General features: G+C 52.0%; 1 protein-coding gene across 1 annotated transcript; it reads right to left on the bottom strand.

Moving 5' to 3' along the window:
* Nucleotides 1–6: 6 nt before the first annotated feature.
* On the bottom strand, nt 7–10,366 carry ANKK1 (ankyrin repeat and kinase domain containing 1). The gene is made up of 8 exons (XM_057382543.1): nt 10,111–10,366; nt 7,779–8,073; nt 7,314–7,465; nt 6,286–6,335; nt 6,054–6,209; nt 5,761–5,879; nt 4,789–4,834; nt 7–4,450 (listed from the first exon to the last, which is right to left on the bottom strand). The coding sequence occupies exons 1-8, from the start codon at nt 10,296–10,298 to the stop codon at nt 3,117–3,119; spliced, it is 2,340 nt and encodes a 779-aa protein (XP_057238526.1). The 5' UTR covers nt 10,299–10,366; the 3' UTR covers nt 7–3,116.
* Nucleotides 10,367–15,175: the final 4,809 nt, after the last annotated feature.

Below are 15,175 nucleotides of genomic sequence, written 5' to 3'. Positions count from 1 at the left end.
TTGGGTGACACGGGCAGGATGGATGGATGGTGGGGAGGCTGTGCAGAGGCAGCCACAGCTCCTGCTGCTGTCTGACACCGTGCAGAGCCTGCCACCACCTCCTTGCAGCAGAGAGAAACACAGAATTCACTATTTCTTCTTACATTCAAATCGCTCCCTCCTACATTCACATCATCGCTGTCAGAAACATCTTGATTTTCCACACCTAAGGGGCTATGGAAAAAAACAAGCATTTCTGCTAAAAATAAGGGGTCTTTTTTCCCCCCTATAAGCTGAATTTATTCAGATCTTTTCCTCTAAAACRCAGCATTATTTTAATTTTAATTTAATCCCACATCTGCATAATTGCAGCGCTGCCAAACAAACAAATCRCAGTCACTGGGAAGCAGGAGCAATGCAAAACATGGATTTAACTGACTTCATTTCCAAACATTTTCCTGCAAATGTTCCCCCACAGAAGAACTGCACTCCTCACTGACATGTCCACGTTTTGATCATGACAAACATCTCCCCTTCAAACACATTTTACACCAGAAAATTTATTTTGCAGTCAGATGCAGCACTAGGAGAGCACTCAGGAAATCAATGCCAGCCCCAGCTTTCACCCCTCATGAAACATTCCCTGCTTTTGGTGATTTATTTACTCCCAGTTTATTTGTGTGCTGTTTGTGGAGAAAACACTCTGTCTTTAAAGTCGCACCTAAAAGTCACATTCATTTCCCCACGGATGTTTTTGGGRAGGAATGATGGAAAGGGAGTGCAGGGAGCTGGGTTGGTGTGTGCAGGGGACACCGCAGGATTTACAAAACCYGCAGGGATCGGGGTCACAGCCACATCAGCTCTAAGGGACCTTCAATTCCCTGCTCCACTTCTCCATCCTGACCACGGGACCAGCACAATTCTGGGATTTCTCTGATGGTTTTGACGAGCAGCAAATATTGATTTAAAAATATTGCTGTGGTTCAGGATGGTTGGAATTTCTACAGGACAGATGACTCCAGAGTCACCCCAAAAAATTCCCTGCCAAAATCAGGAACACTCCTCCGGTCACCCAAGCAGCTTTGGACACCTTCAAAACATGATTTTTGAAGCATAAAGGTCAAAAATCGTCATCTTTTCAAATCTAAATGAGCAGTTTGGGAGATTTCTGCCCTGCCAGGAGCTGCCTTRGCTGTGAACTTTGGCAGCTCTCGGGTAAGAACATGAGATAATCAGCAGCAAATTTATCAGCAGGGACAAAAGACTGAAATGGAGTTGATAAAGGGGGGAAAAAAAAGTGTGGGGGGGATGGAGATCTACGAATAATTTTAGAAATGAGCTGCAAGTTGCACAGTCACAAAGCGGAGGCTGGAATGCACTTTTCCAGAGTTTGTAAAGACTCATTTAATTTCTATAGAAACTGAAGCAGCAAACAGGTAATTTTCTCTGCAAATTGCTTCTATCACCTCTGGAATGCTCTGCAAGAGCAACATATTTCCCTCGTGTCTTCTTAATCCCCTGTTATTTTCATTATAAATTTAATTAAGCTCTTGTAGAGAGCATTCCATGACATACGAGCTGGGTTTTGTTTTGCTGCTGGAGCGGGGACAGAAAGGAGCTGCTGAATTATGTGGCAATTGGATTTCTTTTTTTTCTGGGTAAATATTTCAAATGACACTGAGCAGGGGAGACATTTGCTGAATCAATACAGCTGAAGCTGAGGGAAGGAGCTGCACAGSAAGCTCTGAGCATCCCCAGAATTCCTTCCAGCCAGGCCTTTCCTCCTTGGACAAAAATAGGGAATATCAAGAGCAGGTAAATCAGGGAAATGCTGAGACTTTAATGCCCACACAGCCAGAGAAAGGAAGGAATTAAACTGAGGAGAATTTGGCGCAGAGGATGGAGAATTCACTCATTATTTGATGGGCACAAACTACACAAATCCTTCACTTCAGCTACAGGAGCCTCTGATTCCACTCTGAACATCCCCTTTCCTCCTCCAGCCCTTTGACAACCTGCATCACAAATCAGTATTTTCCTGCTGTCTCCYTCTGTCAATTCCTGAGGAATTCTGAATATGGCAAATGTTAAAAATGAATCATTGCAGGTCAATTAATTTCAAATKATATCGAAAAGCTTTGCTTYGGYGTCAAAGCCTCGTGAAAAACTGGGYTTGGATGTAACACACATMAATATTTTAAGTTAATATAAAATGGAATTAGAAGCTTTAAGTCAATATAAAATGAAATTGGGCTTTCTGACCCATCTTTTTAACCCATTTAATGTCTCGTTATCAGACAACAACATCCCCCCTGCAGAGCTGGGGTTGTTTGTTTTTATTTCAGCTTTTCCCAGCTGAAGGCCATGACAAGTCATCATCCCACCAGGCATGTTTGGGAACGCTCAGGAGTCACAGCAGRGCTGGCAGAGCTGCACACAGAACTGCCACAAGGGAATCAAATCCACCAAAATGAGGTTTTTCATCTAATCATCAGGAGAGATCAAGCTCTGGAAAATCTTCCTGAAGGAAACCAGGAATTATTTCCCACCAGAGACCTGCAAACRAGCCAGATCTCGTGTGTGATTATTGTGGAATTCCTTTTCCCTGTGCTGCATCCATTTCAATACTCTCTGCCAGTGATTTTTCTTTCTTCCTTCCTTGTTTTATTTGATTCTTGTTACAGAAAGGAGATGTCAGRAAATCTGACACATTGCTGTGCCAGCAGCAGGTGAGAATCTCACGATTCAATTCCCACCTGTGTCAGGGCCACTTTATGCCAATTTTCTCTGTAGGAAAACATGGAATAAAAGCAATAAAACCCGTGGAAGRCACGTGCATGTGCTGTGCACAGCTTCAGCACTGCCTGCACGAACAGGGGCTGCACAAATCCCTGCACAGGAAGGGTTAGATAGGAAAGCACTGCCTAAGGTATCACCAAGCCAAAATGTTCTGCAAGCTTGGAAAAGAGTTTGCCATTAAATAACTTCATTTTCATTTCCTGTTTTAGCGTTCATGCTTAAAAAGTTCCATTTAAAAAAAGGGAAATATTTTCCTGTAATCAGCAGGTGACAGGACAAAGTGCTTTAAGACATCACAACCCCGATGTGGGAAAGCTCTGGTGTAAATTCTGACGGATTCACAGATCTGTCCTTCCTGGGATGGSTCTGGGTCTGGGAACTTTGGCGTCGATCAGAGTCCTGTTCCCAGCTTTGCTGCCCTCCTTGCCCTGCAGCAGGGTGATGATGCTCTCCCTCTGGTGCCTGACCGCCAGCTGCAGGGCCGTGCAGCCCGTGATGTCCTCTATGTCCAGCTGAGCCCCGGCCTTGATCAGGGTCTTGATGATGGCCATGTTGCCCTTGAGGACRGCCAAATGCAGCGGCGTCCAGCCCACCTTGTTCCTGGCGTTGACGTCGGCCCGGCTCTCCAGCAGGTTGATGACGCTGAGGAAGGAGCCCCTGAGCACAGCAAAGTGCAGGGGGGCCCAGTGGGACCTCTCGGCCGCGTTGGGGTCGGCCCCGCAGCGCAGCAGCTCGCTGACCACCGGCTCGTCCCCGTAGCGCGTGGCCAGGTGCAGCGGCGTCCAGTCCATGCTGCCCTTGGCGTCCAGGCGGGCGTGGCTGCTTTTGAGCAGCCGGATGATCTCGATGTGGCCCTTGAAGGATGCYAGGTGCAGGGCGGTCCAGCCCTTGTCGGTCCTCAGCTCCACGTTGGCGCCGTGCTTGATGAGTTTCTCGCAGATGAGGTATTTTCCTCTGGCCACGGCCAGGTGCAGGGCGCTGTAATGGTTCTGGTCCAGGCTGTTGACCGAGATGCCGCTCTTCAGCAGGTAATGCACCACCCTGAACTTGCCCCTCTCCACGGCCACGTGCAGCGGCGTCCTCAGGTTCTTCTGCTTCCTCTCCAGGTCRGCCCCTTGGCTGGCCAGCAGCTTGACCAGGCCCACGTGGCCGAAGCAGGCCGCCACGTGCAGGGCGGTCTTGCCGTCGGCCTCCTGCGCGTTGGGGTCGGCCTGGCGGGACAGCAGCACCCTCGCCACGTTCTCAAAGTCGTTCTGCGCCGCCAAGTGCAGCGGGGTCCATCCGTCACGCTCGCGGGCGTCCGCACGGGCCCGGTGGTCCAGCAGCAGCCGCGCCGTGCGGTCATCGCCGTGCTGGGCAGCGAAGTGCAGCGGGCTCCAGCCGTCCTCGTCGGCCGCGTCCACGTCGGCGCCGTGGGCGATCAGGAGGGCGCAGAGCTCGGGCAGCCGGCGCTGCACGGCCACCAGCAGCGGGGTTCCGCCGCCGCCCGCCCGCCCGTTGACGCTGGCCGCCCGGCAGCCCAGCAGCAGCCGCACCTTGGCCACGTTGCCCTGCAGCACGGCCAGGTGCAGCAGGCTCAGCCCGTCCTCGTGCTCCGCGCTCAGCTCCTCGCGATGGAGCTCCTCGGTGTCCCCGGGCACAGCGGGGATGGGAACCGCTCTGAGATCCTTCACTAAACGCAGGGACACCAAACAGCACAAAAAGTGTGAAATTGAGTGAAAAGCTCCCAAAAAGTACTTGGTCTACTCTCTTATGTGTAGAATGACATTGAATAAAATTATTTGAGAGATAAGGAATGTGAAATAAGGCCTGACATGCTCTGGGACACTTGGCCTCTCTCCTGTAGGGCCTATTTCCTGTACAGTTCATTTTCCTTTAATGTGTACATTTCCTTAAAACATCACCCACATGGAAAACTTTATGAACCACATCCTTCTAAAAAAAATCCCAGACAGTTTTTATAACTTCCCCTTCTTTACTTTTCAATTTTAAAGCCAGTCCCTTACTTACCCCCACTTCTGGTGTCCCGGGGGAAAGTGAACTCCTCTTTGTCGCTCTCATTTTCGGAAAGGGGAAAAGAAAAAGGAGTAAGACAAAGTGTTTATGTGCATCCTGTAGTGTTTGCACAAAGTTCTTCACTGCTGCTCTGCAGTTTTGTGTCCTCATTTGAGAGTTTTTTATCCAATACTGGTTTTGCAACCAAAAATCAGCCGAGCAAATCATGACACAACAGGAATGGGGGAGCCTGAAATGATCCCTGGATATCCATGAGTTTTTCTTTCTCAATTGCTCCCAAACACACACACATATTCTGCTTCCTGACTTTATCACGAGCCCATCCCAAAATTATTTCCTTTGTTATTYAGGGAACCCCAAGCCCCCACCACGCCAGGCCTCTGGTTTCCTGCACAGCTTGGCAAAACCCTCTAAATACCAATAATTCCCAACTCCCATTTTTCCTGTTTTCTAAGCACAATCACATTCCAGTATCTGGGATACAATTATGACTATGCAGAAGCCTAACCCTAACCCTAATCCTAACTCTAACCCTAATCCTAACCTATTTTTCTTAGCCAGAGAAACACAGGGATTTAAAAGGATATTTCTAAAAATTTCTGTGAGAGTTGTTCAAACTGGAACAGCCTCAGTTCTGTGCAGTGAGCAGAACTACTGTGATTCTGTGCTTGCTTGAGTTTCTTTTGAGTTTCTTGTACTGACTGAGGTCAACATGATAAACCCACCTTCACCTGAGCAGGGACAGAAATGGATTATCTTCTTGGACTATTTATAATTTGGTGCATTTGTTAATTGATTTGCAAGTGTCTTCTCTGCAGAAATGAATGATAGAGGCACAGTCTGTGCAGACACACCCTGCAAATGTCCAGGGTGTGACTTTTGGGAGGACAAACTGCCTCAAGGGATGATAAAAACAAGGAGAAGACTCAGTGGAAGTTCCTGAGCGGTGCTGGGGGCTCTCCTCACCTGCTGGCTCCTGGAGATGGCSGGTTTGTGGGACATCTTCCTGACCAGGCGCTCGTTCTCCGGCTCCAGCACCAGGCTCTGGATCAGCGCCAGCAGCACGTCTGTCTCCACAGGGATATCTGCCAGGGCACAGCGTTCAGAGCCAGGCAGGACCCACAGGGCAAGGAGGGAAGGGGGTAAAGGGGATGTGGGACAGCAGACGGGCAGTGAAACCTCGGAGATAGCACTGGGAAAAGGACACACAAAGCTATCCCATGGGGCTGGGGCTGGGCTGACCCACACCCCAATCCCACCTGCAAAGCTCGGCCTYTGCTTGGGGTCCTGGTCCCAGCACCTCTTCATCAGGTCCATCATCTGGTGGCACTCCCCGGGCCAGTCRTCCCTGACCAGCTCCAGCCCCGGCCGCTTGCCCGCCGCCACCTTCACGATGATGGCCATCATGTTGGCCCCTGCAAAGAGCCAGCTCTCACTGMGCTTTTCCCCGGCTGGGGTGGGCATGGCACAGGTGCAGGGTTTGGGTTTTACCTGCGTAAGGTTTCTTCTGCATCAGGACCTCCCAGATGACGATCCCRAAGCTGCGGGAGAGGAGAAACCGTGAGCAATTGGACATGGAATGCAATTATTGCTTCTGCCTTCTGGGGAAATGGGGAAACCAGCAAGGAGGTTCTTCAGGAGGGAAGGATTTCATCTCCCAGAGCAGAAGGATCTCATCTCCCAGAGCAGAAGGATTTGATCCCCAGAGCAGAAGGATTTCATCTCCCAGAGCAGAAGGATTTCATCTCCCAGAGCAGAAGGATTTCATCTCCCAGAGCAGAAGGATCTCATCCCCCAGGCAAAAGGGATCAGGTCTCATGGTTCTGCCTCATACACCCCGTTAAGAGTGGGGTCACCACACTCCAAGGGGTCTGTGCAGTGAGTGACTTGGAACCCATCCTGTCATAGGCTCTCAGAGCCTTTTCTCCACTTTATTTACGTTGAGGTTTAGAGCCCTCAAAACTGCARATTCCTGTGGCTGTGCAAATCCCCCTCTGCTCCTTGTTTTGGAGGAGCTGAGGAATTTCCAGACCCAGACATGGAGCTGCTGTCACTGTGCCCAAAAGGAAAAAAACCACCTTGAAATCTCTTCTCCACCTGTTCCTGACCCAAATGAAGCTGAACACCAAAGCAGAGAAACCAGCACTGGAACTGTTTCAAATCCAAAATGCATCTCAGCAGTGACTGTGATGAAAGAGCAGCACTGGCAGTTCTGGGCTCTAATCTCACTCATTTTTATAAGAATTCCCAGCAGCCAAACAGGGCGTGATGGCACCTGGGGCAGTCCAGCCTGCAGCTCCCAGGGGATGGGTGGGAAGAGATGATGATTATCCCAGAGAACCCCCTCCCTCCCCGTCTACACCGCACAGATTGGGGCACCCACATTACACAAAACAAAAAAAAAAATCAGAATTGAAAAGAATAGAGGCCGTGTTCCAGCCCCTCTGATGGTGTGTGAGAGATTGGGGACACCCCTGAGTGCCCTGAGACACCCCTGGGTGCCCTGGGSCAGCCCTCACCTGTACACATCATATTTGATGCCCGGGGGTTTGCTGTTCTGCAGGAACATCTCGGGGGGGATGTAGCTCAGGGTGCCCCTCAGAGCCGAGCTCTCGATGTACTGCATCCTGCTGGATTGCTCCATCCACCTGGACAGCCCAAAGTCGGAGATCTGCCAGCAGAAAGGAGGAAAGTGCCCCAAAATGTTCACACTCAGCCCTCCTGCTGTCACCCTGGACATCCCCCCACCCTTTGGGAACCCGTCAGATCAAACCCTGACATCCTGCAGCCTGAAATTCCCAGTGCTGGCCCACATTCCCTGCATGATCCTGAGAACAGCATGTGATTTTATCACCAGCTGCTTCTTAAAATGCCCTCAGGTCAATCATTCATGGAGTGCTCCTGGAGAACCTGATTTACTGGGATTCTGGGCTCGTTTGGCAAAAAGAACCTCTCTGTTATTTGAGGAATCACCAAGGCCATACCTTGACGTGCATGTTCCCATCCAGCAGAACATTCCCTGGTTTCAGATCCAAGTGCAGCAGGGGAGGGCTCATGCTGTGCAGGAAATTCATGGCCAAGCCCATCTCATGGATCACCCGGAATTTCAGCTGCCAGGACATTCTGTGAGTGGGAAGGATTTTCTCCAAGGACCCCCTGGCCATGTATTCCATCACTATCCCCAGGGGGCTGTTGCACACCCCGTAGATGGTGACAATGTGCTGGAATTTGATTTTCTCCATCTTGCTCGCCTCCTCCATTAGACAGTTCATGCTGGTCCTGGAAAAAAAAAAAAAAAAAGATAATTAAAATCAAAAACAATGGAAGCAAGAAATTTTATCAGTTGATTCACTGTGGCTCAGTAACTGTGTAGTAACTTAGTGATATCCAGATGTTCTGAGCACTGCCTGCCCCAAAAAGATTCACCCCAATTTCCCCCTTGATTCACCCCAATTTCCTTCTTGATTTACCCCAATTTCCCCTTGAACTGATGATCATGCTGCCACATGGTGATCGTTTTGTACACTAAAATCTGACACACAAGGGGTTATGGCTCCTCAAAACGAGCTGAGGTTTATTTGGGCCAAATCAGCCACCACAGGGAAAAAAAAATGAAAAACTTCCATTTATTTCAGTCCTTCACAGAGCTCCAGTGACCACAGAGAGCCTGTGCTTGTCCCACTGGGGTGAGATGGCTTTAAACTGCCCGAGGGCAGGGTTAGGTGGGATTTTGGGGGAAAATCCTTCCCTGTGAGGGTGTGGAGGGGATGGGATGGAATTCCCACAGAAGCTGTGGCTGCTCCTGGATCCCTGGAAGAGCCCCAGGCCTGGTGGGACAGCAGAAAGTGTCCCTGGACAGGGCAGGAGTGGCTCTGGATGAACTTCAAGCTGCTCCCAACCCAACCCATCTGTAATTCCATGGAATTCCCGGTGTTTCCCTGGCAGCAGGATGCCAGGAGCGGGCACAGCTCTGTGCCATCCCTGCCATCCCTGGGCACGGTGACTCTGTGCCAGGGGAACCCAGACACTCCAGGCTGCCAGCTCGGGCAGTTTCTCTCAGTTTTTACCTTTCCCGACCTGCTGAACGAGTTTGGGGTGCCCGGAGCGCTCCGGGAGCAGCCGAGCAGCAAAGTGCCGGGAGTGCCTCCAAAATGCACACCCTGGGAACGGGGCTGAGCTGACAGCAATTAGGCCAGGCTATTAATTGATCTAAAATGGTTCTGCCAACCAAAATCTTCTGCCGGGTTCCCCACGGTGAGACCTGCCTGTGGGGGGAGGAATCTCAGGCATTTTACTGTCCTTGATAAAACACAGAGTTAAAATTGACTCTTCCCCACCTCAAACAAGAACAAAATGTAAATGTAATATCTGCAGAACAAAGCCAGTACAGTCACTGCTCAGCCTGCACTCAGCTGTTATCAGGAACAAGAAATCATATGAGAGCAAGRTTTTTAGCCAGGATCCTTCCAACTTGAATGGAATAAAATTTTAAAGTAAATAACTGCATCAATCCGGTTGTTTGTGCAGCAGCTCTGCCTGCACTGGATGYGTTATCAGCAGTGGCTGTGATTTCCTGGCCCTGCTCCATCTCCAGGCCCAAGGTGGGCACCAGAGGAATGAGAGACAGAGCAAGAGGCAGAGAAGAGCTGCAGATGCACCACGGAGAGGAAAGAGATGTCTGGAGGCTACGGGAGCAGAGCAGCAAAATCAGCTGGGAATTGCCTGCCCCTCACCTTTACCCCTGGTGAAGAGCTCAGTTTGACAGATCCACATCAGCCCCAATGTCCAGCGAATGCTGTAAATGCCCCAATAATAAAAACCTCAACCATGTCTGAGGTGCTGCCATCAGTAGTGACTCAGTGATATACAGTTGTTCTGAGCACTGCCTGCCCCAAAAAGTTTCACCCCAATTTCCCCCTTGAACTGATGATCCTGGCTCCGTAACTGTGTAGCAACTTAGTGATATCCAGCTGTTCTGAGCACTGCCTGCCCCAAAAAGATTCACCCAATTTCCCCCTTGAACTGACAATCATGCTGCCACACGGTGATCATTTTGTACACTCAAATCCGACACACAAAAACCATGTGTCAGCCCTGTTCTGCTCACTGTGTGTCCCTTTGCACATCCCCACACAAGAGACAGGGAAAGGCAGAACTCCGGACCCTTTTCCCACAACTTCTAGGTTCCCAACCCTCAATTTCCCAAAGAGAAAAAGCTCTTCCCCTCGGAGTTGCAGCCCCAAATTCACCCAGCTGAATGGCCAGTGAGGTGCAGATCAGAGCAGAGCAGAGCAGAGCAGAGCAGAGCAGGGTTACCTGTCCACACTGGAATCCTGCAGCAGGTACGGGGAGCACTTCACTGCATACAGCGTCCTCCACCTCCTGTGCTTCACCTGGTACACCTGGCCAAAGCCCCCGCTGGCCACCCGGACCCAGCCATCCTCAAAATCCTCCTTGCTGAAGATGGTCAGGCTGCCCAGTGCCCGGCCCCGCTCCTCGGCCATGGCCCAGCCCGGCTGCTGCTGTGCCTGGCACCGAGAGAGAAAAGAGCTGCTCCTTCCCTTCCCTTTCCTGCTCCTTCCCTTCCCTTCCCTTCCCTGCCCTGCCCTGCCCTGCCCTGCCCTGCCCTGCCCGGGGAGGAGGTGCAGATCCACCTGATGGTGATGCCTGATGATTTTTGCTTTTCCTTTTTATGCTTTTTGTACCCTCTATGCATCCGCCTGTACCCCTTATCCCACATGTTTGTAATTCCTGGAGCCTGATATTCCAGCTCAGTTTAGGAGTTCTGCTGGGCAGAGAGACCAAAGATCCTCAGGAAGGGCTCAGTGTGCCCTGTGCTATCTTAAACCCGAGCTCAGCCTTGGGTGAAGCTTAAACCCGAGCTCAGCCTTGGGTGAAGCCTTCTGTCCAGAACATCTTGTGTAAACTGGGCTCTGGCCTCATCTGGGGAGGAGTCATTAGAATAGGGGGACATTACTGCATTTGTTAAATTTCTTATTAAAGAATCCTAGATAGAAATGCTAATTCCTGAAATCTATAAAACTGCGCTGTACACGGGTGTGCATTCTGCCATCAAGTTGTGCACCTGGGATCCCAAATACCGAGGTAAAACCCTTTTTATCCCCTTAACCGTGTCTGTGTCATTATTAAAAACCGGCCTTTCAAGGCAACAATGGAACTGCTCTCAGGAGGTGGATCATTGTAGGGAGTGTTAACACCTTGCATGGGAGAAAAACACCATGTAGAAGGATCTCAGTGAGGTGAATCTCTGTTAGACAAGTTTTTGTAGGAACGAGGTCATGAATTGTTGTTACTGAGCAACTCAGACTACAAGATAGAGCAGAATGAGATAGAAAAGGATGAGGAAGAGAAGGATGTGACTACAGCAGTGTAATACGTACCTCACACTGACCATGAAGAAGAAACATAGTAAAAAGCAAAAACAAAGAGCAATTGAAGAACAATAGGACAATTGAAGAAAGAGCAAAATGCTGAGAACGTTGATTTAAAACTGCAAAGCATACAAAAAGAYGCTTTTGCAAATATACCAATCATTTTTGGTTCTGCTGCAGAATTTTGAAGGAATCCTTGGAGGGAGCCCGGCCCAGGGTGGGTTCATTCTCTGTTGCACTGGCACGAGGTGCTCTGGCAGTGGATTAAATTCCTTTAAGGAAAGAAGGAAAAGGGGGAAAAGCCAGCCAGGCTTTTAAGGTGATTTTAAGGAGATTTTAAGGAGGTTTTAATGAGGTTTTAAGGAGGGTTTAAAGAGGTTTTGAGGAGAAAAAACCCATTAGAACCTGGCTGTTGCCAATCCCCGGGAGCGATGCCCTTCTCCCCTCCACTCCCACCTGCCCACAYAATTTTGGGGCTGAGGACAAACCCGCTGGGGCCCCTTTCCCTCMCACCCAGGCACAGACGAGACAAACACTGCGATGCTCAGGTTTTATTTCAGAGAGCTCAGGAGAAGGGGAGGCTCTGGGGGACATGGCCGGTGTGTGGCTGCTGCTCCTCTTCCTGCCCGGACCTTCCAGGGGCATTTCTGGGGATGCTGCAGCTTTGAGGTCTGGAACAGCCGGGGGTGAGGGTCCTGCTGGTCACTGTCCCCACGGACAGGAACATCCTGCCCTTTCTGTGCTGCTCTCGCTGTGTTGCTGCTCCTTCACAGCCCACAAAGTCACTCTGCTCTCCATCAGCAGCTGCTGCAGGAGGGTCTGGATGGGATGGAGCAGCCCCAGATCCTCTGGGATGAAGGAATGTGGGGTTGGAGCCCACTGGGAGCTCCCCACAGCCCATGAGAACACTCTGCTCTCCATCAGCGGCTGCTGCAGGAGGGTCTGGGCAGGATGGAGCAATCCCAGCTCCTCTGGGATGAAGGGATGTGGGGTTGGATCCCACTGGGAGCTCCCCACAGCCCGCAAAATCACTCTGCTCTCCACCAGCAGCTGCTCTAGGAGGGTCTGGATGGGATGGAGCAATCCCAGCTCCTCTGGGATGAAAGAATGTGGGGCTGGAACCCACTGGGAGATCCCCACAGCCCACGAGGTCGCTTTGCTCTCCATCAGCAACTGCTGCAGGAGCGTCTGGAAGGGATGGAGCAGCCCCAGATCCTCTGGGACAAAGAAAGAGGGGCTGGAGCCCATTGGGAGATCCCCACAGCCCATGAGAACACTCTGCTCTCCACCAGCAGCTGCTGCAGGAGAGCCTGGATGGGATGGAGCAATCCCAGTTCCTCTGGGATGAAGGGATGTGGGGCTGGAGCCCACTGGGAGCTCCCACAGCACCACCCTGCCCTGCCACAGCCATCCCCTAAACCCCGATGTGCCCCCAGGAAAGCCCTGTTTGTGTCCCCCATCCTATGGATGCCTTTTCCCAGTGCGTTCCAGCCGATTCCAGTCTGCTGCTGGAGCTCTCTGAGCMTTACTGGGAGCTTGGTGGAGCAAACAGCAGCAGGATTTAGGGAAAGGAGGAAGGAACTTGGTTTTTGGGGGTGAGAAAAGCTGTGAGGCCGAGGGGACAGATCTCTGAGCTCTGCRGTGCTGTCCACACTCCCAATCCCATCTTTTTCCTACCATTTCTCCCCGGTGGCAGGCTCTAGTCCACAGTGCTCTATTTCTGGTTCTTGTGGCCCTGATCTCCTCTCTGCTGCCCCATTTCTGTGCCTGGGCTGGGCTGGGCTCTCAGCTCTGCTCTCCCTGCAGCACTACAGYGGTTCCTTCTCTACTCTGCGGTGTGTGGAGTGTGATGCAGAAGGAAAGGAAGGATGGAGAGGCAGCTCGGAGCAGAGGTGGCATCTCCTGCTCCCTGGAAGCTCTACGGAAGCCAAGCACGTTCAGCTGCTTCTCTGCTGGCCGGGARTTCAGGATCACAGCCCCTGGAATTCTCCAAACAGGGGGGAACGGCTGGGCTTGGCTCTGTGCCGGTGGTGCAGCCACAGCCCCATGAAAGCGCTGCCCAGGACGGCAAAACCAGTGAGGGAGCCCAGCAGGATGGGCAGCAGCATGGCAGGAGCAGCACCTGGGCACAGGGAGAGGAATTGAGAGGTGAGAAATGTTCTTTGTACAAACCAGTACAGACACAGGGAGCTAGGGATGGTGCCAGGGGGGTTTAAGAAATCTCTCGTGTTGTACCAGTTCAGTGTCACTATTTTCTGATCTCTATAAACATTTAATTAACATGAACCATTAACATTTCACCTGTGAACACCCCTGACCTGGGCCAATCTCTGCACCAAAATGCTACAACAGGGGAATTTTTTACAATTCTTTACAAACAGASAACATTCTGCCTCGGTTTTCTCCCCTTTGCTCCCCCTAAATCTTCAGTTCCCTCACAGGATGCGTTTGGCTGTGTGTCCTGGCTAAAACCCTGATGGATGTGACAGGGATTAACCACCACGTTTGGGATTTAGGAAAAAAAACAGGAAAAACTGAACAAAAACTTCTGCAGGAGAGAGAAATAAAAGCAGGAGAGCCCCACCTTCCGCTGGCTTGTACAGGAGCCTGTCGYTCATCCTCCAGAGGGGCCCGAGGGACACCAGGCTGTGCAGGTTCCCGTGGCTTCTCCTGTCACTGGGCTGGGGAAGGGGCTCCACGCTTTCTGAGCAGTCCTGGCAAAGACATGGAGATCACCTGAGGTGTCCTGAACAGAACCTCCTGCCCCAGAACCCTCCACCCTTTCCCAGCTCTGCTGCCAATCCTCAAACCAGCACAAATCTTTACCCCAAAGTCCCTTTTCTCAGGGATTACCAGCTATTCCCACCGTTCCATGCTGTTAATCACTCTCCAGGTTTTCCCAAAGGACTGGGTGGCCCTGGGTGACCTTTTTGGGTGTCTCTGGAAGCACCAGGTCCCTGCCCAGCCCTGGGGGAGCAGAGGCAGCCCGCAGTACCTGCTCACAGCCCGGCTGGCCCTGCAGGCACACGCTCAGCCCGCAGTGCAGGTAYGCCACCGGCTGCTGCAGCATCTGGAACAGCTGGATGGAGAAGCTGGCGGCCTGGGAACCGCTGCCCTGCAGCAGCTGGATGTGTCTGCATCCCGAGGGAAGCCTGGAGGGAATAAAAGGCAAAACCAGCTCTAGATCATCCCGGACTGGAGCAGGAGCTGCACAAACTGCACCAGCTGAGACAGAGGAGAACCCCCAGAATGAGCTGTGCCCGAGCTGCCCAGCAGCACCAGCAATTTCTGGAGGTTTTCTTTGCTGCAGTTCACCCTGCCCTGTCTGGGACCACAGAACCAGGGAATGAACGCTCCCGTTCCCCATCCTCGGGCACACAGGGGAGGTGCTGATGGGGCTCTGGAGGAGMCTGCCCTGCTCCTGGGATGGGTCTGCCCAGCCTGTGACAGCCCTGGGGGCGGCAGGATGGCTTCATTTCCATCAATCCTACATGAAGGGAGCTCCGCTCCTCCCGTTCTCACCTGTGGAAGAGGCAGCAGTGCGCGCCCGCAGCGCCGGGGCTGGCGGAGGGGGACACACAGCACGAGTGGATTTGCAGCACGGCCCGGCTGCTGTTGCTCTGCAGGGCCAGCACGGCCACCAAAGTGTCCTGGGAGGGCTCTGACCACGCCATCCCCGGGGATGTGTCCCCAGCGGGGCTCAGGCTCAGCCGCACCGTGTGGTTCCCGGAGCCGCACGAATCGCTCACCGTGGCGAGGCTGGGAAATGGAAAAAAAAAAAAGGAAAAAAAAAAGGAAAAGAAGGGAAAAATGAAACACAGACAGGCTCCCCAAAGCAGCAGCAGCAGCGCCCAGAGCAGGGAGCCGGGGGTACTTGCCCGTCCAGCACGGTGACATCCGAGTGCAGCCCGCTCCGCTGGTGCGAGTCGCTGCCCAGCGCTCCAGGCTCCAGTGTCACCGCTGTCCCCAAGCCTTCAGCTGCTCCGTCT

The sequence above is a fragment of the Malurus melanocephalus genome, unplaced genomic scaffold (genome assembly GCF_030028575.1).
Source record: "Malurus melanocephalus ecotype Western Australia unplaced genomic scaffold, MMel_1.1 scaffold_574, whole genome shotgun sequence".
In the NCBI taxonomy this organism is placed as follows: Eukaryota; Metazoa; Chordata; class Aves; order Passeriformes; family Maluridae; genus Malurus; species Malurus melanocephalus.
This window is presented reverse-complemented; position numbering and strand designations above follow the sequence as displayed.